Genomic DNA, 19,155 nt, shown 5'->3' on the forward strand with positions numbered 1-19,155 from the left:
AATTTCCCCGTGTTTTCTCCCAAAAGGGTTTTCGCGGGGTTGTCGCCCCTCCCGTAATCAGCGAATATAGTTACAGCAATATTTTTTTTCTTTCCTTGATGTTACAAGATAGATCCAAATTTTTCGTGTTCACTGAATCAACTGTATAGTAAAGCATTCATACTGTACATGTAGTTATAATAGTTTTAAAATATATTGTATTTATAATATTTGCTTAACACCTATGCATTATTCAAATCAGGTTTTATCTCACTGTATTGAATTTTATTGTATTTGTGATGTATTGTATAATTATACATGTTTGTAGTCATTATTTATTGTATGCAGGGCCCCACCTGTTTTAAACTGTTTGGGTATACCCTGGGTAAAGAAATGGAATAAATAAATAAATAAATAAATAAGCCTTCTGATTTCAGAAGTAACCCTGGCTGATCCTGATCCTGTACACCAGTGTCCGCATGACAACAAATTTAGCATTTTGTTGGACTTAACAGCAAGAAACAACATTCAGAAGAAACCGTAACAGTTTATGGAAATACGCAGGGACACTATAAAGCTATATCTGTCCATGTTAACTTAAAAGTGTTAGCATATTTACCAAAGTTTGTTCGTAGCCGAGCTGAGTGGAGCGTTGAATACGGGTACCCCTCCACCCCAACGCTCCACCGATTTGGCATACTTTGGTGACGGCTTCACAGTAGCATAGTCACATACCCACGCGAAGACAAAAAGACCCCCCCCCAAAAAAAAAAACCCGGTAAAGAGAATACAAATGAGAGAGACAGTTACCCTGGATTGATTTACACATTCATGACATTCCATCAGACCCCTTACATTGTTCCCAAACAACGACATTTTTGAAGAAAAACAGCAAAATAGTCTGAAAACTTAAAGCTCAATGTGTTCGCCGTGAAGCTCAATCCTTGCACCGACTTGCCGAATGAGGGCTCTGACGTGACGTCACCGTCGTTGATCGATCGAAAAAAAAACAACAAGTTGCGCTTTATCAACGACTGTTTCGTGTAATAATACGTGCTCCGATCCGCGCCGTACGACAGTATGGGCTTTGAACACACGCAAGGTGGAGACGGCTGACGTAATAACAATGGGATTTTCATTTGTCAGTATTATAGGTTTTCCCGGCGAATTTCCGAATTTTTCTTATCAGTTTCATTATCTGCCATTCAATTTCGCGTGAGTTTTGCACATGTGGTCCAATTGCAGTTTCTTTTTCATTTGGGGTTCATTCAATTTCATTTTTAGGCAGCCAAGATTTTGCTGTGAATGTTTGTTTTCGTTTTCGGGCAGCCTATTTCGTTTTGGTGCATTCAAGACTTAACTTGTAGCAGTCTTAAATTAAGTCTTTGCAACCTTTTGACGGTTGACGCATTCAAATTAGCGAACATCTGTGCGCTTATAACGTATAACCATGCTTTTCGTTTCTTATTTGTTTATGGGCAATCGCTTTCATCGTTTGGTCATTTAAATTAGTAAGATTTTTTAATCATTTTTCCCCCTATTTTTCTCCGAGGTTCATTTCCCCCTCCCCCCAAATCTTGATGACTGTAAAATTTACAATGTTACAAATCAACTGATACGAGGGAAACAAGATGCAACGAAATAATGAATTGAAAGGGACTAAGATAATTTCTTTTTCACTGTTGATCTTTTCTACTTGTTTAAACGTTTGATCAAGTGGCTTTTTTACGTTGACGATTTCTTGACGTGTAAGACATCGGGACACGTATGTTTGGCAATGGTTGTACCTACAGTCGGGAACACTTCTCTTACGTTATTTCTTAAATGTTTTCTTGCGTATGTCTGACCAAACACTTACCATATTCACTGGGCCCATGCAAAGATTTCAATGCAAACCTTAAAAATACATCTTTGCGTCACACTCAACCTTATTTGCAAGTTTTATTTTCCATTTTGATGGGTGTTTTTGGTGCCTTCTCCGTTTTTATGCTAATGCAAAGTTTCATATTCATTAGAAAACACGGCTATTTCAGCACAAAAAGTTGCTAGAATGTTGGATATTTGGCTGTCGTAAACTTCTTTAATTTGGTGATTATATGATGTGTCAGTACATGGCAGTAAGCCAATTACCAACCCTTTCCCACAAATGTTTTCAATTAGCAAATTTTGGATGAATAATTTGAAAGAAAAACCCTAAACTGAACAGTGTCTTCCTGAAATGACATCACAGTAACAGCATTAGTCCGGAAAAACATGGAAATTTTTTAAATGTTTGAAGAAGTGGACATTTGCAAAAAAATTAATCCAAAAAGTGTTGTCAAATGTGTAGTTTTCTTACATTTCACAGAGTTGCGCAAAAAGAATTCATGAGAAAAATTCCTTGCACATACCCTTTAATTAAGAAAGAAAGTCAATGTACGGTTTGAAGTCATCAAATATGATTTACGCTAAGGAATACGGACACGTATTAAGTCTTAAAAGATGTTTGACAAAATGTGAAACATGTTTGCCTATTAATGAAAACGAATGCCCGATCAACCCCTTACTAATGGTTAAGACGAAATTGAATGAACAACGCGATACTTTTAATATTGTAACGTGCGTCGCCTAGTCGGTCCCTTGCCTCTCTGGCCCAGTCCCGATGGAGTTGAAGCACCTGCGGTTGGAGGCCACAGCACCAAGTGACGAACAGCACTCCCAAATCTGCTCCACCAGGGGAAAGCGCTAACTCAACTAGTGTTTGGGATTTGGGGATTGGGTGGATTAACCTGTGGTTTGGGTGGTTGACCGGTGGCTCTGGGTGGCTGACCGGTGGCTCAGGGTGGCTGACCAGTGGCTTTAGTGGCTCAAGTGGCTCAAGTGGCTCAAGTGGGAAGACTTACACCCTAATTAGTGACAATTAGACAATAAAACAGAGACAGGAGACTTCTTTGACTTCTTTAGTCCCACCAAGCGAAGAAGTGAGATTTATTCTCTCGAACTGTGCCTTTATAAGGCCAACATGGTCATACACATTCACATACAATAAATGCCCCTCATTAGTAAAGTACACAGGGTGCCTCAACCAATGAAAATGCAGTATTGCTCAGTAGATGACTTAAGCCACGCCCACTAACAGCGCTGGCCAATTAAATGCTGATGTTCTAGTATGAGTGACTGGGCACTAAAGAAAAGTCACTATACAGTTCATGTTAATGTATAAAACGTATAGTTGATGATTCATCACAATATGAATGCATCTTTGATAGGGACGAGTGATGCTAAAAGGCGATAGAATGCTTGGAAAGTGAAATTGAAGGATTCTTTTTGATTGTCGAATGCCGATCTGCATGATTTTTCAATCAATTTCAATCTAAATCGAATGAGCCAGGCGTTAAATTGAATGAAAACTTGTTGAAATTGGCCGGGAAAACCTATATTACTACTTAGTTCTTACTTTCCGAGGCGGACAATTTTCAGTGAAATTTCCTGTAGTTATTGTGGGGAAATGGATTATGAATATACATGTAGTACCTTTAAACTAAGATCTAAACTGCTGCTTTAAGGCGAATTGTTTACAGCGCGCACATCACCTCGGGTGCGGTAGTCGCCTTCCGCCAAACAAGAACTAGTTCTGGATCATCCTATGTTTGTAACCATTATTTGATGTATAATTCATCTTTTGGTGATAACCCTATGTGAATTGAGTTAAGACAACAATTTTGTAATAAGACTTAGTTGAAATCAAGGGATAATGTAGATTTACTCGCATGGAAATGGCCCATAGATACATAAGTTGTTAAGTAATACGGCCTCTTTCAGCGTCCCTAGAATGGCGTAAGAAAAAGGGCTCACGGGGTTTTCTTTCGTAGTCAACAAACAATAAAACCAAGACAGCAAGTTACAACCAAGAGTTGGCGTGTTATATTTTTTGGACAAGGCCTACTGCTCCCTGACCCGGGATTCACATCCCTCACCGTTGATTCAGCGCAAGCTGACAACACCAAGTTGTCCCCCATCGTGGGATTTACTACATTATCATCGCCAACTAATCAATTCAGTCCTGAAACAAAAGGTGTCTTTTCGTTTTCTTTTATGGAACGGCTGGGGTCCTAAACTTTACCTTTGGTTTGTCAAAGTTGAACGATTGGTCGTTTCGTACGTGTGTAAATACACATGCAGTAGTGTGGTATAAGCACTAACTATTAGCGCTCTAGTAATTACTTTAATATAGCTCTAGAAAGAACGGTGCACGTTACGAGTCGGAACCAAAATGGCTTCTAACGCGAAGTTGTCGTAACTCTCTATAATGATAACAACAGGTAATTTCACTGAAAATCGTTCGCCTAAGAAAGTATTTTTTATGGTATTCTTTATGGTACACCCCCTCTATACGGCTCTGGCCGCACGCGAATTTCTTATAGGATGGATGCTCCAAAGTCATGAATAATTTAATAGTTTCGATCGGTCCAGTATGTCTTGCAACGATTCAAAGGAAAACTGAATTATGCGTGACTAGACTTTGGCGCATCCCGCCTGTGGAAAAAATCACTGGCCGCACCACCTTATTAGCGCCCTTTAGAGATGGTGTTGTCCACTGCATTGGATATTATTTTGTAATTAAGGCCTATAATCTTGCATGAAAGAGCTCGCTGCAACAGTAAATTAGATTGACGAAAGATAAATATGATTGAAATTTTATGTTTGAAGTTTATGGCATAATGGAGAATTTAAATGGAAATAGCCTTGACGGACGCGTGGTAAATAAGCATAGGCCTATATGAATTATACAAATTTAGAACAAGGGTTGTTTGCTTAGCCGTGATCTTTCAGAATAGTGATATCGGTTGTGACGAGCATTAATGGTTTTGTCCCTGACGATTGCTTACTCAGGTCCGATCTGCAATTAAGTCTGTCTCTGACGGTGCCGCGTCCACAACTCATCAATCCCACTAGCTGACCTCTGCCACTGATGGAATTAGTGTCGCTAATTACTGTCGGGTGTGGAGCACTCTACAGAACAACACTGCTGCAGGGTTGACTTGAAATGGCCCAAGATGCGCTGGATTTGGCTCCCGTCCATTATTTGCCTAATTAATTCATTCAATATTTATACAAGGCTGACAATTGATATTTTTAAGCCGTCTTAAACTCATAAAATCAACTGTCAAGAGCGCAAGTAGCCGGGGGGGGGGGGGGGGTGTCACGTGCCCCCACAAATTCCCAGTGGGCCCCCAGGTGTCCCTAGGTCTACGCAGTAGACCATGGCGAAAGCCTTGGTCTATTACATTTTAACAGGTTCGCTGATTAATTATGCAAGACAACCAGTGGCGTCACCAGACTTTTCAGTCTGGGGGGCACAGGGGGGGGGGGGGGGCACCAGCATTTGATGGGGGGGGGGGGCACTTAGGTGGATACGGATCGCCGTCCTGGGGGAGGGGTCTAAGGGGAGGGGGTGCCCCCCTCCCCTTTGGAAAATTTTCGCATACGGAGGATGGGCTAGATGCAAAATGGTGCCACATTTGATGCTAAATTCGATCTGAAGATATCTCCAGAAATTGCTATTTTTGAGGTAATGATTTTAACAACGCGCAGAATTTTGCAGAGGATAGGGGGGCACCAGCATTTGATGGGGGGGGGGGCACTCGGGGGGGGGGGGCACTAGGTTTTCCAGGGGGGGCACGTGCCCCCCTGGCCCCCCCTTGGCGACGCCACTGAAGACAACTGCATTTGCACATCTAGATTTTGACCGATAAGCGGCGCTTTCTATATAGTGTCTTCGGTCATTCGCCGTTGTCGCGTCATAGACATCAATAAAAAACATACCCTAGACACCAACCTCGTCCCCAGTGCTCACTTTATTTCCAATCACGTTTCTAATAGAAAGCCATGGATAGGCAACTTTCTTCTCGTGTCCTGTTTCGATACCACAATTGGCTAGTATTGGATTCTTATCGTGTACTTGGTGCTATTATTCACAACGTGCAGAACGTGTTTTCGCGATCATATTCGTCCACGCCTCTCGAAAATACTAATTCCTATTCCCTTTCCAATTTGCTAATATTAATGTGAAATATGATACTGCATGTTGTTTCGATAAGATCAAAACAGTTAAATTAAAATAAAATCGTGTTTTCGTAACTCACGCCATGCTCGCCACGTAACGCACAGGCAGGCGCCAGACTATTCCTCATTTGCATACGTGTTCAAAAATCTTGCACATGCAAATGATCCAATACCAGGGTGAGAGAGCAGCTAGTGGTGGGCGCGTACTGCTCGACACCCTGGGGACGAGGTTGCCTAGACACAGCAAAAAAAACACGCCAGTTGTTGTATTACAAAAACCGCTGCATTCGAATGGACCAATCACGCGTTTAGCCCTGATTTGGGAATGAAACGATGTCACGATAGAATAAAGTCGACTCCGATTGGCCGAGGCGAAAATTGCATTAATCTGCATGCTTTGACTTAACACTTAGCTACGTGAATAACGGGTGATACTCAGACTAAAGTGCCCCCCCCCTCAAAAAATTTATTTAAAATCCGTTTTTGCCAAGGAGGTGTCTTTTTTAAAGCATTTGCTTGAGCTATTAAATATAAGCAGAATCCAGATGACCATAATTTGGACGCTTCTGAATTAACCACACGGCATTATGAAATGTTTATATTTAAATTGATAAGAAAAAAGCACCCTTAGAGGCCCTCTAAAGAGGTCCCCCTTTAGAATTTGCAGCACTTACGGTTTCCTGGAAATTGGGGGGAAATGTTGTTTGTTGGGTCGGGGGGGGGGGGGAGAGATGGTGCGGCAGTGGGCCCTCCACCTTTTCCGGCCGGAGGGGGGGGGGGCACTCTATGCGGATCCCAAAATATTTACTCTTACTAGGCCCTTTAAGATAAAATAAGTTATGTAGTCTACTGTCTCTGGAAATATCAGTCGAAAAAAAAAATCACTTTCAATCATCAGGAGGATAGTCATTGCAGTTATAAGCGGCAGAGCCGAGGCCCCGCGGGGGTAGGGGCGCAGGATGTAACATTACCCGAAAAGAACAACATAGGAAATGGCAATTGAAAACGGCCTAGTGCGGAATTTGAAACGGCCGGCCGGCACCGGCGGTACTTTGCCCACCCCCACACCGTCCTGCCCCGCCCCTAAACTTTCAAAACTGTTCTCCTGCCACTAGCGCTCTCAACTGTTCAATATATAGGGGGCCTATCATTTTTGTTAATGAATTACAATGTGACATTTCGTTATGTCCCTTTTTGTTATCATATTCCAACAATTGTTATGAACACCATAATAATTTAATTCTTCAGAAAAATACACGATATATATTCAAGTACATGTGGATAACTTTGATATTAATGAACGATATATTTTCAGAGTCTAATCTATACAATAAATGTAAGCGAAGTACCCTGGAGTACAATGTATGATCAGTTACAGCTTACATGTTTGTATTTAAACATATTTATGCTGTACTTAAACATATTTATGCTGTAATTTTTTAAATCTTTTTAATGTGTACAGCGCCTAAGAGCATATTATGGATCCGGGCGCTATATAAGTGTTAATTATTATTATTTATTATTATTATTTGCTGGTTATGGAAGACGGTACATTCCTGCACGTCTTATAGGGTTTTATGTTTTACCAAGCAGTAAGAAAGATGTTTTAAAAGAAATACAAATTTCAAAGGAGTTGATAGGCCTACAACAACTAAGTAGTTGTTAATATGATAAAAACGGTCCACCGAGTAGCTCGATTTCTCGCCTGCTGTGTTCTAGGTCTGCATCTTCGTGATCCAACTTCATTCCCCTGATAACATTTTAAAACGATGTTATCGATATTATCGATATCGATCTTTTAAGTCAAATTTTACTCGAAGCTATTCCGTGGATTTTTCTGTTATGTCGCGTAATAGACTTTGTGCGTAGCGGTCATCTTAGAGGGCATTTGTTTTGTGATCTTAATTCAGTAACAATGAATGCACAAAGGGTTCACTCCTGGATGTTTCATTAAAACAAAGCTATTGCCCTCTAAGATGGCTGCCATGCATAAGGTCTATTTCTGGTATTTGAAAAAAAATAGTTGGCAAATTCATTTAGGTTTAAAGGAGGGGAATTCAACCTTTTTCCACAATTGAACCTGATAGGCAAACACAAGTTAACCGTCCTTTTAGTGTTTACAAACTGCATGATACCACCAGTACTAGCACATGAACAACAAATATACATGTAATCTAAAACAAAATATGTTCAACAGCAAAGTTAGCACAAAGATCGTTGTATATGAAGAAAAAAAACATGACGCGTGAAATGAGTTTGGATCGCCTTAGTTCTCTGGATGAGGCGACGAATTACACAAACTGTAACTATATCGTTGTCGGAAGCGATTATTTACAATGTTTGTTTCCGGAGTACGCGTAGAGGTAAAATAACTATAATTTCCTTGGTACGCAACTATGTGATGCTTGTAATTCAAAATATTCTTTCCAGTGTGGGTATAGATTACTTTGATGATCGTTATATATGCAGAGCTTTAATTAACAAAAATAAGTTTATTAACAAGGTTGTGTACATAATTATTACAGAATTGGGTAAAGGTGGGACGCAGGGAGGGTATTCTCTCCAATTGCCAAACAGTGAACTTGGTGACTAGACGATCAAGAGTGAAGGTCACTCTAATTTTCGATTGAAATACTCTGAAACAGGAAAATCGATCTATTCGATTAAATGAATTTTACTGTAAAACGTCTGGTGAGATGAATGTCACTGTGAGTTTTCATTATTTGGGAAGAAGAGGGAGGGGCCGGGTAACGGATGGTGGAGCTCGTCCAGAACACATCATCGGTGAAGTAACAAATCTCAGTAGTTTTGGTATCTTGTTTAAAAAACCGGTCTTGTTCAGGGTTTAGTAGGTGGATTTTTCTCCATATGATGTCGATGGGTGCACTTTGGTGGCATTCCCATCAGAGACAAAAGCTGTGCGATTCTTGAGCTGTAACGAACCTCCACGAACCGTAGCCTTTTCGTTTGGCTGACCATCATCATCGCCCGCCTTCTTGAAGATAACTGCGTACAGCTTGGTCAGGTATATGCAAAACAAAGTGACGTAGCCGTCCATGATAGGGACTAGACTGACAGACACGGCTAAGGCCACAGCTGTCTCTGCGTTGAAGTACACAGGCAAAGCCGATAAGGACAGCACCAGTGTGGTGTATACACTAGCGGCGTAGAACTTCGCCTCGTTGTAGTTGCCAGGCACGTTGCGGGCCTTAAAGGCGTAAAAACAACAGGCTAGGGAGAGAAGGACGTTGTAGGAACTCGCAACTAGGAAACCAAGATCCAATCGGCAGAAATTCTCCAGGGTCCGGGGCTGGTTGGTAGTTGGCGTGGGGAACAACTTCCGGACCGAGGTCCACGTCGTAGGTATGGCTACGGCAGTAATAAGTATCAGCATTGCCTGCATGCCAAAGGTAAAATAACAAAGGATTAAAATTTAAAATTGCCCAGTTAGAACCCAAATTTCAAGGTTTATTGGAAACAAAACGGGAACAAGGCTGTATATGGTCTCAGTCAGTTCTCTTTTCTTATTCCAAATCACAAGTTTTATAGGCCTATATACACTAGACATCGTGTCCAAACTAATTTTGTTTCAATTTTGGAGTGTCGGCTTTGTCGCCCGCTGTCACACTCATCCTTACAAAATCGTATTATTGGTTAGATATACCATCACATTAACAAATAGAACATGACGCAGCAAAGCCCACCTTCATACACTTTTGGCACGACATCAACATTGAATTTCTGATACAATTTCAACAGGAATTTGTTAGACAACCGGAAATACCTGAGCTTTCGCGAACATATTTCGAGCGTCAACGAAACGTATTCAGCGAACTTTTGATATTTTCGGAAAAGCATGGGCTTTTCCGAAAACATCAAAAGTAGTTTCTCGTGCTATGGCGCCTACCTGACCTAAAATATTGAAAGACGTAGAATGTTTAGCTTCGGAAACCAGAATAAATCAGTGAGGACAACATGAAAGTATCATATTGGATATTCAAATACAGTTATTTGAGTGAATGCTGTTGTCAGTGTAATGTGGTATTTTTGATATTTAATTAAGATAAACACCACTGGATACTTTTGGATATTGTCATGTGATAAAAAAATATACGTCCATGATGACAAAAAGTACCGTACTAATTGTTCAAAGATGTGCCGCTGTTGCTGAGTAATCAAAATAATGTGTACTCAGTGAATTATTGTTCATCAGGACGACGTTCTTTTTGACCTTGAAATAGGTCATTGGAAAATGATTAAATCTTGATTATACCTCCCCCATCAATGGAAAAACATAACGAGCTTGGAAGACCCATGCACTTTTAAAGCTAGTAATGAGCCGTAAGAGATATTAATGGGTCCACTAATGAGCTTTTGCATACGTGATTAGGTTTTATCGACTTGGTACTTGTTGTTATGCCGCCCAAGGCTATGGCAGAATTGATAGTCAGGTTATCTTGAAATGACATCGCTAACAAGCATTTTACTGACAACGGGCAGCTTTTGAAACGACCTACGCATGTTGTCAATTTGTCTAAAAGCTGTTAATATATATAATTTATACCCATATATGTACATGACCACGAGAAACATAAATGTCCTATATTGTATCATATACTGCATATTGGAAGAATATTATCATGTGATGAAATATTTTTAATATACATCTGCCGTGTGTTGCATCAAACGTTGTTTTAAAAAATTGGATTTCTTTTTGCCGTTTTAGGGAACTTCAATATGATAGAAGCAAGCCTACACAGCTGTCCGGGAGATTGACTCAGAACGCAAGAAAATAAATTCAAGAATAGGCTGTATAAGTAGCGACGCGATGAAAATAAAAACTGTACCTCCGCCGATCGCACGGAAACTTGAAATATTGCCCACACAATTTGCACATTGTGTATGGAGTAGTGCTACATCACATTATGAATAGGCAAGCGTCATAAAGCTGCTCCGAGACATGGACGGTGAGAAATTAGTTGAGATAAGTATCCCGTGGTCACTTGAAGTGACAGTCAGTGAGTGATCGAGTCAGCGAGTCAGTCAGGTGGTCAGGCAAGCGCAAAGAGGACACTTGGCTGGCCCTCTGCGAGGCAACGCCCCCCCCCCCCCAAAAAAAAAACCACCCAAAACCTATTTGTACTAGAGGGACTTAAATATCGATAAAACCGATCAAATCTTAGAGAAACGTTACAGAACTTTGATGGCGCATTTTGATATTTTAATGAAATAAAAGGGTTATCGATTTTTCACTTCTGTTGTCCTCATTGTGTACAAAAGCTTCTTACAAAAGAGCAGTTAGTTGAAATAGGGCACAGGCTATGCCCTTTTATATCATTTAGATTTTGTTTTCAATTCAACTGATTCATGAAAACGACAACAGTTAAAAGTGAACATGTAATACCTGCACAATAATCACTGAATAGGCTCCTGCATGTTTTACAAAAAAATATTTGATTAGAATATCGCCATTTTTGGCAATTTTTTTTAATCCCACCCTCTCCTGATTTCCCTAAGTTTCCTAAGTCAGTTTTGAAAGCTAAATAGGATAAAACACAATTAAAAGCGGATAATATAGTAAAAAAACATGCAGTCATTTTCTGTGTATGTTCTTTATAAGTTTTCACAAGTGCAACCTTTTTTTCATTCAAATGAATTGGCCCTATATATATCGCATATCGCATTTTGAAAATACTCTTACCTGAACTGCAACCAGCAGGGCAACGATCAACAGCTGGGCTCGAGGTCCAGTGTATTTAGGAGATTTGGCAGACTTAGCGCTGCTCTCAAAGATCCTGTAGATACGGTTTACTTTGAGCAGGAGTGGAGCATACATCATGGTGAAGGCTAGGGCGTACAAGACCTGAGCTGTGCCGCAGACCAGGGGTCCTGGGGGATGGAGGAGAGGTAACACGGCCAGGTAACCCAAGACGAGACCTAAGATGTTGACGCAACTCAACTCTCTGCTGCTGGCTTTGATCAATGGATGGTGTCGGTATTTGATCATACCGATCGCAGATAGTGAGCAAAGAAGCAGGCCAAGACACACCAGAGAGACCAGCATAATGGAAGATGGATTTAACCAGGTGACCGTTACCGGGACAAGATCTACACATGCAGTTTGGTTATCATTGGGCCACTGTACTTGCTGGCACTTTATGCAATTGGTCCCATTGACGATTTCGTCGGAGTAACATGCTCGACAACCCCAGCAGCATCTCTTCGCCAGCGCCTCTTCCACATACCCCGGCCCACATTCCTCCTTACAGGTAGACCTGGGAGTCTTATCTCCCAAATCTCTGTTCCACTGAATCAAAGATTCATCAATGGTCAGTGGCGTAACGCTCATGAGCCTTCGCGTACGTGTGGACGAACCAGAGCTCCACGAACCAACCTCTACCATCCTGAACGTACCGTCAATCTCGTGCATGTTTTTGATGATAAAATGACCTGAAACGGATCTAATGTCTTCACTGAATCTAAATTCACCCCTCGTTCCTGGAAAAGAAACAACCCGCAGCATTCCTGCAAAAACGGTTTCGGCGCCATGACTTGTGAGACAATTCGATATCATGCCACTGCAGTTCATACGGCGTATTGTCTCATCCAGAGCATAAGCCAACGCATAAACTGCGTCCATAGTCGGAGCTAGGGTCGGTATTGTTTTACTGAATCCTTCTGTGCTTGATGACATGCATTTGTCTAAATCCACACAGAACTCTTTGAACCATGGGTTTTCGGTGTTTCCATTTGTCAGGGAACGGAAGTACCGCTCGAACCCGTTTAGTTCTGGGGTGTCATACTCGATGAATAGACTGCCTTGCGCAAGGCGACTCTGCAAGATCTGAACATTTTCCGACGCAGTACTCACGATCCATGTAAGGTTCATAGGCGGGTCTGCCTCCAGAGCAGCTGAAAACACAGCATTAACAGTTACCGCAGACGAGGCCAACAGCACAACGACTTTCGCATATTTATTATTTTGCAACAGGTTGACCATTGTGTTTAATTCCTTCTCCGTAGGAACCTCACTGACCATTACATTTATGTGCATACACACATGCCGAACTACGGCTGCGTTCTTAAGGTCCTCCATCATGTCAAGCGTATCATAGCCTGCTGCATATACCAAGGCTACATATTGCCACTCGAAGTAATCTAGTATGTCCAGGATGACTTTATTCTTATACTCGTCAAAGGCAATGGTGCTGAAGTAGTACGGAAACGCCTCCCCATCCAAGAGCTCTTGGCCCGTGGCGCCATAAGAGACTAGCGGCCTCTCAAACAGCCCTGCTGTGCTTGAAACTGTCTCACTAGAGGATGTTCTCCCCGTGCCCACCAGACCCACAACACATTGGTCTTTGTTCCCAGACGTCATTCCTGGGATCTTACAGCTTGCTCCCTCAATGACCGCCCGGGCACCCATCAGGAGGGACAGCGATCCCCACATAGCATACTCATCCCTAGAGCAATCATCATGGATCATGAACCCCAGGGTGACATTAGGAAGGATAGTGTCATTGTCGTTGATTGTCTTCACCGCATAGACCATGGCCTCAACGACCTGCAAAGAACTGATAGGTAGACGTGTCTTACATCCTTGAGGTACACCTCTCTCCTTCCCCTCAGGTTCATCATCTGCATGGAGTGAGAATACGCCACCGATATACACATCTCCCGTTTGGGTATAAATGGAGCAGACTTCGGGGGGTAAGTGAGCCCCAAAGGTAAATTGAATGCAGACAGCAAGAAGAACCAAACCGCTACGCCCCATCGTGGTACTATCGACTAATCCACAGCAGTTGGCGAATTGAAATGAAGTCCATCCATAGAGGCGTATGTTCCGTGTAGTTAGTTAAGTGTTTGCAAATTCAATTTACCGTGACTAAATGGATGAAATAGGTCGGTTGGTCAAACCACAGCGGTAGATACGATCAATTTTGTTATCTTTTTGCCCACGCGTGCCTTCATTTGACAAAAAGCAAGACCTCTCGCATTCGTCGTCACTGTGTAATGAAAACAATGTGTGACAATAATCAGACAGATGTATTGTTCGGCTGATGTAATGAATCTTGCAGCTGAGAGTTGCTACTCGATCGCCATGGCAACAGTGTGGGACAACAAATGGGAGGCGGACGGGGCGGGGACGGGGCACTGTGAGTGTACAACTGGAAAGATGCATACTACTACTATACTACACATTACGTAGGCGTGCATTATGGTACGTATACCAGTAGCTGTGATTTTGAAGTCCAGTACATTTGTCGATCTTTTTTAAGTCTCTGTCTGGTAATAAAAACACAGTCTTTATAGGCTAGTTCCTAAATAAATTCTCCGTCATGGACATGAAGATCATTGAAGTGCAAAGACTAACCTTTACAAAAAAAAAAAAGAGAGAGAGAAAAAAGAAGAGTTAAAAAAATCATTGTGACGATTTAATTGCAATTGGTACCGTGAAAAATGAAGAGACATTACATAAAAGATACCTCCCTTTAAATGACCGAGTGATATACAATACTTGTGACATTTTACGTGAGTAGCCTACATCTTCGTGAATTGTGAAGTGACATTCCACATATCTGGGATTAATCGGAATCCGGGCTCGGCAAATTGCACCAACTGCCTGCGTGTATATGGTATGCTCACTACACGCGTTTAAATCTTGACGATTTTGTTTTGAAGAATGGAATTTAGAAACCGTGCCATATTCATTCAAACCCGCGCAGCGCAAGATTGTTTATTCTGAAAATGCAGTCATAAATGCCAGAGCACGTATATTGTTTGATTTACCATGGAGCTGTGTTCCTAGCTCCATGGTTTTACATAACGTACGCTGGTAGGATAAGACCACGTGCTTTTGATTGCCTCCAAATTTCCACCTCGTGTCAGTCTTCAAAGGCGTTGCAAGACTTGGACCGTGTCTTAATCATTAAGCGGGTATTACAAGATATCTCAAGGTGTAAGTCAATAATCTGCTGATTTGTCAGATCTGTGTTCCGTTTATAAGTGCATTTTAATCCTTCCTTTTTTTAGAGAGAGAGAATGGTCCGAACCCGACCGTCGTCACATTACCACGCCCACTTAACCACACCAATGCGTATATCGGATCGTATCTGATGGAGGGTGCACAACCGTCCTAGCGTGGTACGTTAGACTGCAGCATGACATACCGTATCTTGTATCCATTTCTTATTGTTCTTCGGAATTTTTTTTACCAGTAAATTGTAGTGTATCCATCCCACGTACATATTATGATTCTGCATTCATTTAACAGATTACACGATCAATAATGGTTCGCAAATATTGAATGCTTTTCGACACCGGTACCACTTATAATTTAAACGAGACTTTTCAATTACATCGAAGAGTTCATGCAATACCTGAACATGGTGTTGCTGCTCTACAATTCTGTTTTACAAGTGATTATCGGACATGGCATTAATTTAAAAACAAAACCCGCGGTTTCAAGTTAAAATTCTGTCGATATAGTGCCTTTCGAGAGCAGTTACTGATTTCAAAATACTTTAATGCATTGAATGGTCTTAAAATAGGAAAACAACGAACGAATAAACTATTTTAATCACAGTTAGTTTATTCTTGTGGCGTACAATATGCTTTCCGAATCAAATATGTGTTTATATACTGGTATACACACTGTCATTCGGTGTGCGTATTGAATTTGCAAAACGGTGCTCTCACCACGGCCAAAACTTCACCTGCTTGATTACATGATGTGTACTTTTGTATATCTCTTGGGGTTGCTAAGGAATATCACATTGTCGGTAAATGTGATAGGGGCGGATCCAGGTATTTGTGGAGGGGGTGTTTCATCAGCAAATCAATGATGAAATGTACACAGGGTTTTTGGGGGTCCGGACACTGACTTTGCTTCGTAAAATCAATACGGGGGGGGGGGGGGGGGGGGGGCTCGTACCATACTTTCCTTAGGGGCACTTTTTAAATGTGACAATTATTAACATGTTATTATACAAATAACGAATGTTTGTGAGTGCGATGGTAAGAATAATTTCATGAGGTGACAGATTGAATGTTCTATTCCACGAGGCGAAGCCGAGTGGAATAGAACATTCAATCTGTCACCTCATGAAATTATTCTTTCCATCGCACGAACGTAAAACATTCGTTATTTTGTTTTATACAACACCTGAATAAATTTTCGTCATTTGATTGGTAAATTATAAACTACAATTTATTTTGATTTTAAAGATGTTGAACTACCCCTTCCCGAAAATGTTTGAACCCAACGCTGTAGCGCTGGCTCTTTGGAACAATACGCGCTACGCTGAACGCGCACACCAGCATGCATTTTGCACGCAAATACCGCGTCATGGAACAAGCGCAAAGTGAAACGGTATAACGCATGGGTATAACGCATGGTCGCACCGTGCATTATACCGAATAATAATATGTCACGTGATCTACAATTCACCAATCAGATGACGGGGATTTATTCAGGTGTTGTATAATACAGGATAGCGTACAAATCAATACCCCCGTAACCCAGCAGACTCTGTCTGTATTTTGTGCACAGGCGTATATTAATACCAGTAGGCCTATAATTGCTTTTTTTTGGGAGGTGTCAGAGCTGGGGGGGGGGGGGGGGGGTGCATTATTTGTTATTAATTTCGAGGGGGGGGGGGGAGGGGCTCGTACCATACTTTCAATAGGTGCACGATTATTAACAGTTTATTACAGGATAATGTACAAATACCTCTGTAACGTAGCAGGTATTGTCTGTATTTTGTGCACAGGCTTATATGAATACCAGTATAATTGTTTTTGGGGTTTGACCCCCTGGATCCGCGCCTGATTAAAGCCAGAGTCCATCATTTGTAGCTATCCCAAAAGTAACTGGCGTAATTATTGTTGAAAACATACTTGGTTGAAAGATACATGTAGTAAGGGGACTAAACTCCCTGTGGAATTATTCTTTCTGGCAAGCTGTCATTTTGAAGAAATCAACAAAAGAAGGCCTTTCCAAAGGTGCGTCTTAAAGACATAGGCCTAGTCCATCATTTGTAATTTGTGCATTCTGTTCGTTTGAAGCAACAAAAGTGTTTAAAATCTAATGAAGGATACTGAACAACTAACCTTGAGGTTTTCCCCACCCGTTCTTATATGAACAATAAACTGGCAGAGGAACAAGAGATAAACTTTAGGGTATTGATTTGATCTGGGTCGAAGTTGAGTTGTGTTTTTTTTATTTTCAACTTGTTTTAAATTACTCCCCCAAGCTTCGTAGGAAATCACACCTCTGCCTTGTTTTCCCCTATTTATCCCGTTGAAAAGTAATTCACTTCACGTTAAACATTAACAATCATAAATTCACAAAAAATGTCTTTATTGACAGGTTGCCTAAAAATGACACTTACAAATTCAAGATTTGCTTTAAATCATATTGAGATCATATTTAAGATAAAACGACTCTCACGGCGTAAATTGGAATATCGGAAAATTAGCAAACTCTTGTCTGATATATAGGTTTTCTCGGTCAATTTCGGCAAATGTGCAGCCAATTTAATTTTCGTGCGTTCGAATTGAAGCTATTTTGCCTCTCCAGTTGTTACTGCGTTTCAAATTCAGAATTCGGCCATTCAATTTGGTTTTGAGGCATTCAAATTCCTTTAGCACTGTGTTCAATTTAGCATATCGTCATTCTTTTTCGTGACACACAATCATCATTCAATTTAGCAAAGCTGGTTCGACTGGAGATTTTACTGATTTAATTTTTTTCAATTTCGTAGAGAGGCAATCAATTTCGCTTAAAGAGAATTCAAATAAGTACGACTAAAGAAATACGAATAAACAGATAAACTGTACTAGGCAACTGTTTCGTATCTTCACTTTAATTCAGGCAAACCTTGTTTTCTTTATTTATGCTTCCAGTAGACTTTACATGGGGCCAATGAGGTTTTTTGTTCTTCTTTGTTTTCTTCTTCATTTTTTTTTTTTGGGGGGGGGGATCTTTATTGGTTAACTGACCAAGACCTAATTTTGTATTGTGTTTGAATGGGGTATTTCTTTATGTTTTTCCTGTTTTTTTTATTGTTTATGTTGTTTCTTCCTCAACCATCAATCTGTTGGCGTGCCAGACATCTTGGCATATATATGTTTGGGTATGGTTGTACCACTGCATGCACTTCACTTGGGTGATGACATCAACGCTCTGGATGGCTGCTTGTTGAAGGAGATCGCACCTCCACTGCTGCATGTTCATTCCTGCTTGCTGGGCAGCCTGTCTGTCTCCGACACGTTGTTGCCACTCAGGTAACCCAAGGATGCCTTGAATGCAGAGTGTGCCATCTCCGTGCTGTTCAGGAATGGGGAGTAGGGAGGGAGGCGCTTCAGCTGGATCATTGGGTTGGCACCTTCAGGGAGTTGGGCTCGCACGTGAGGCCTCGCATTGTCGTATATGAGGTAAATGGGTTCGTCGTCTGGGAAAACTGCATCACACTCTTGAATTGTGTCCGCAAGAAACTCCTCGAATCTCTCTCGCGTCACAGTTTCGAATGCGATTCGGTGGTGCACCAAGCCTACTTCACTAGAAACAGCGAAGGTGACATTGCAATTTCTCCCTCGTTGTCTGTCGACGACTCGTCTTGCAGCGATCCCTCGTGGAGCTCTACCCTGGGAGCGTCGAGTCCAGACGTTATAACCTGTCTCGTCAATGAAGACTAGATGCGCCAGAACACCATGCTGCAGGAACCACTCACCATACTGGACGCGTTGATCAAGAACTTCAGGGGAATTTCTTGCATCAGGGACGTCCTCCACTAGTTTCAGTGTAATCATCATCCCATCCAAGGCCCTGGCTATGGTGGCAGTAGAAACCTGGGGCTTCTCTGGCAGATGCTCACTCAAACTAGCCTTCGTTTGTTGAAGTGTCAAGACGGGATTAGCGTCAAGGATGCCTTGCAGATGGTTTCGCATGTCATCATCCATCTTGCTGTGGGTTGCTCCTCCTCTTGCCAGCGTCTCTCGCCTTCCAGTCCTCAAATATGTTGCAACAATTGATCTGGCTGTGGACTTGTTGATGTTCAAATTGACCGCAAGCTGAAGGTAGTCTTGCTCGTTTCCCTCGAAGGCCTCAATCAACCTTTCTCGATCTAC

General features: G+C 41.5%; 1 protein-coding gene across 1 annotated transcript; it reads right to left on the reverse strand.

The window, feature by feature from the left end:
• Positions 1 to 7,833: 7,833 nt before the first annotated feature.
• On the reverse strand, positions 7,834 to 14,025 carry LOC119731516 (metabotropic glutamate receptor 3-like). The gene is made up of 2 exons (XM_038204688.1): positions 11,726 to 14,025; positions 7,834 to 9,421 (listed from the first exon to the last, which is right to left on the reverse strand). The coding sequence occupies exons 1-2, from the start codon at positions 13,796 to 13,798 to the stop codon at positions 8,870 to 8,872; spliced, it is 2,625 nt and encodes an 874-aa protein (XP_038060616.1). The 5' UTR covers positions 13,799 to 14,025; the 3' UTR covers positions 7,834 to 8,869.
• Positions 14,026 to 19,155: the final 5,130 nt, after the last annotated feature.

Source organism: Patiria miniata, unplaced genomic scaffold (assembly GCF_015706575.1).
Source record: "Patiria miniata isolate m_02_andy unplaced genomic scaffold, ASM1570657v1 HiC_scaffold_24, whole genome shotgun sequence".
Classification (NCBI taxonomy): domain Eukaryota; kingdom Metazoa; phylum Echinodermata; class Asteroidea; order Valvatida; family Asterinidae; genus Patiria; species Patiria miniata.

Bases quoted from the DNA above. Each gene is read 5' to 3' on its own strand.
- LOC119731516 (XM_038204688.1), bottom strand. From the start codon at position 13,798: ATGGGGCGTAGCGGTTTGGTTCTTCTTGCTGTCTGCATTCAATTTACC. The intron at 9,422-11,725 runs GTAAGAGTATTT...TTTGGCATGCAG, and splicing joins CCCTGCTGGTTGCAGTTCAG to GCAATGCTGATACTTATTAC.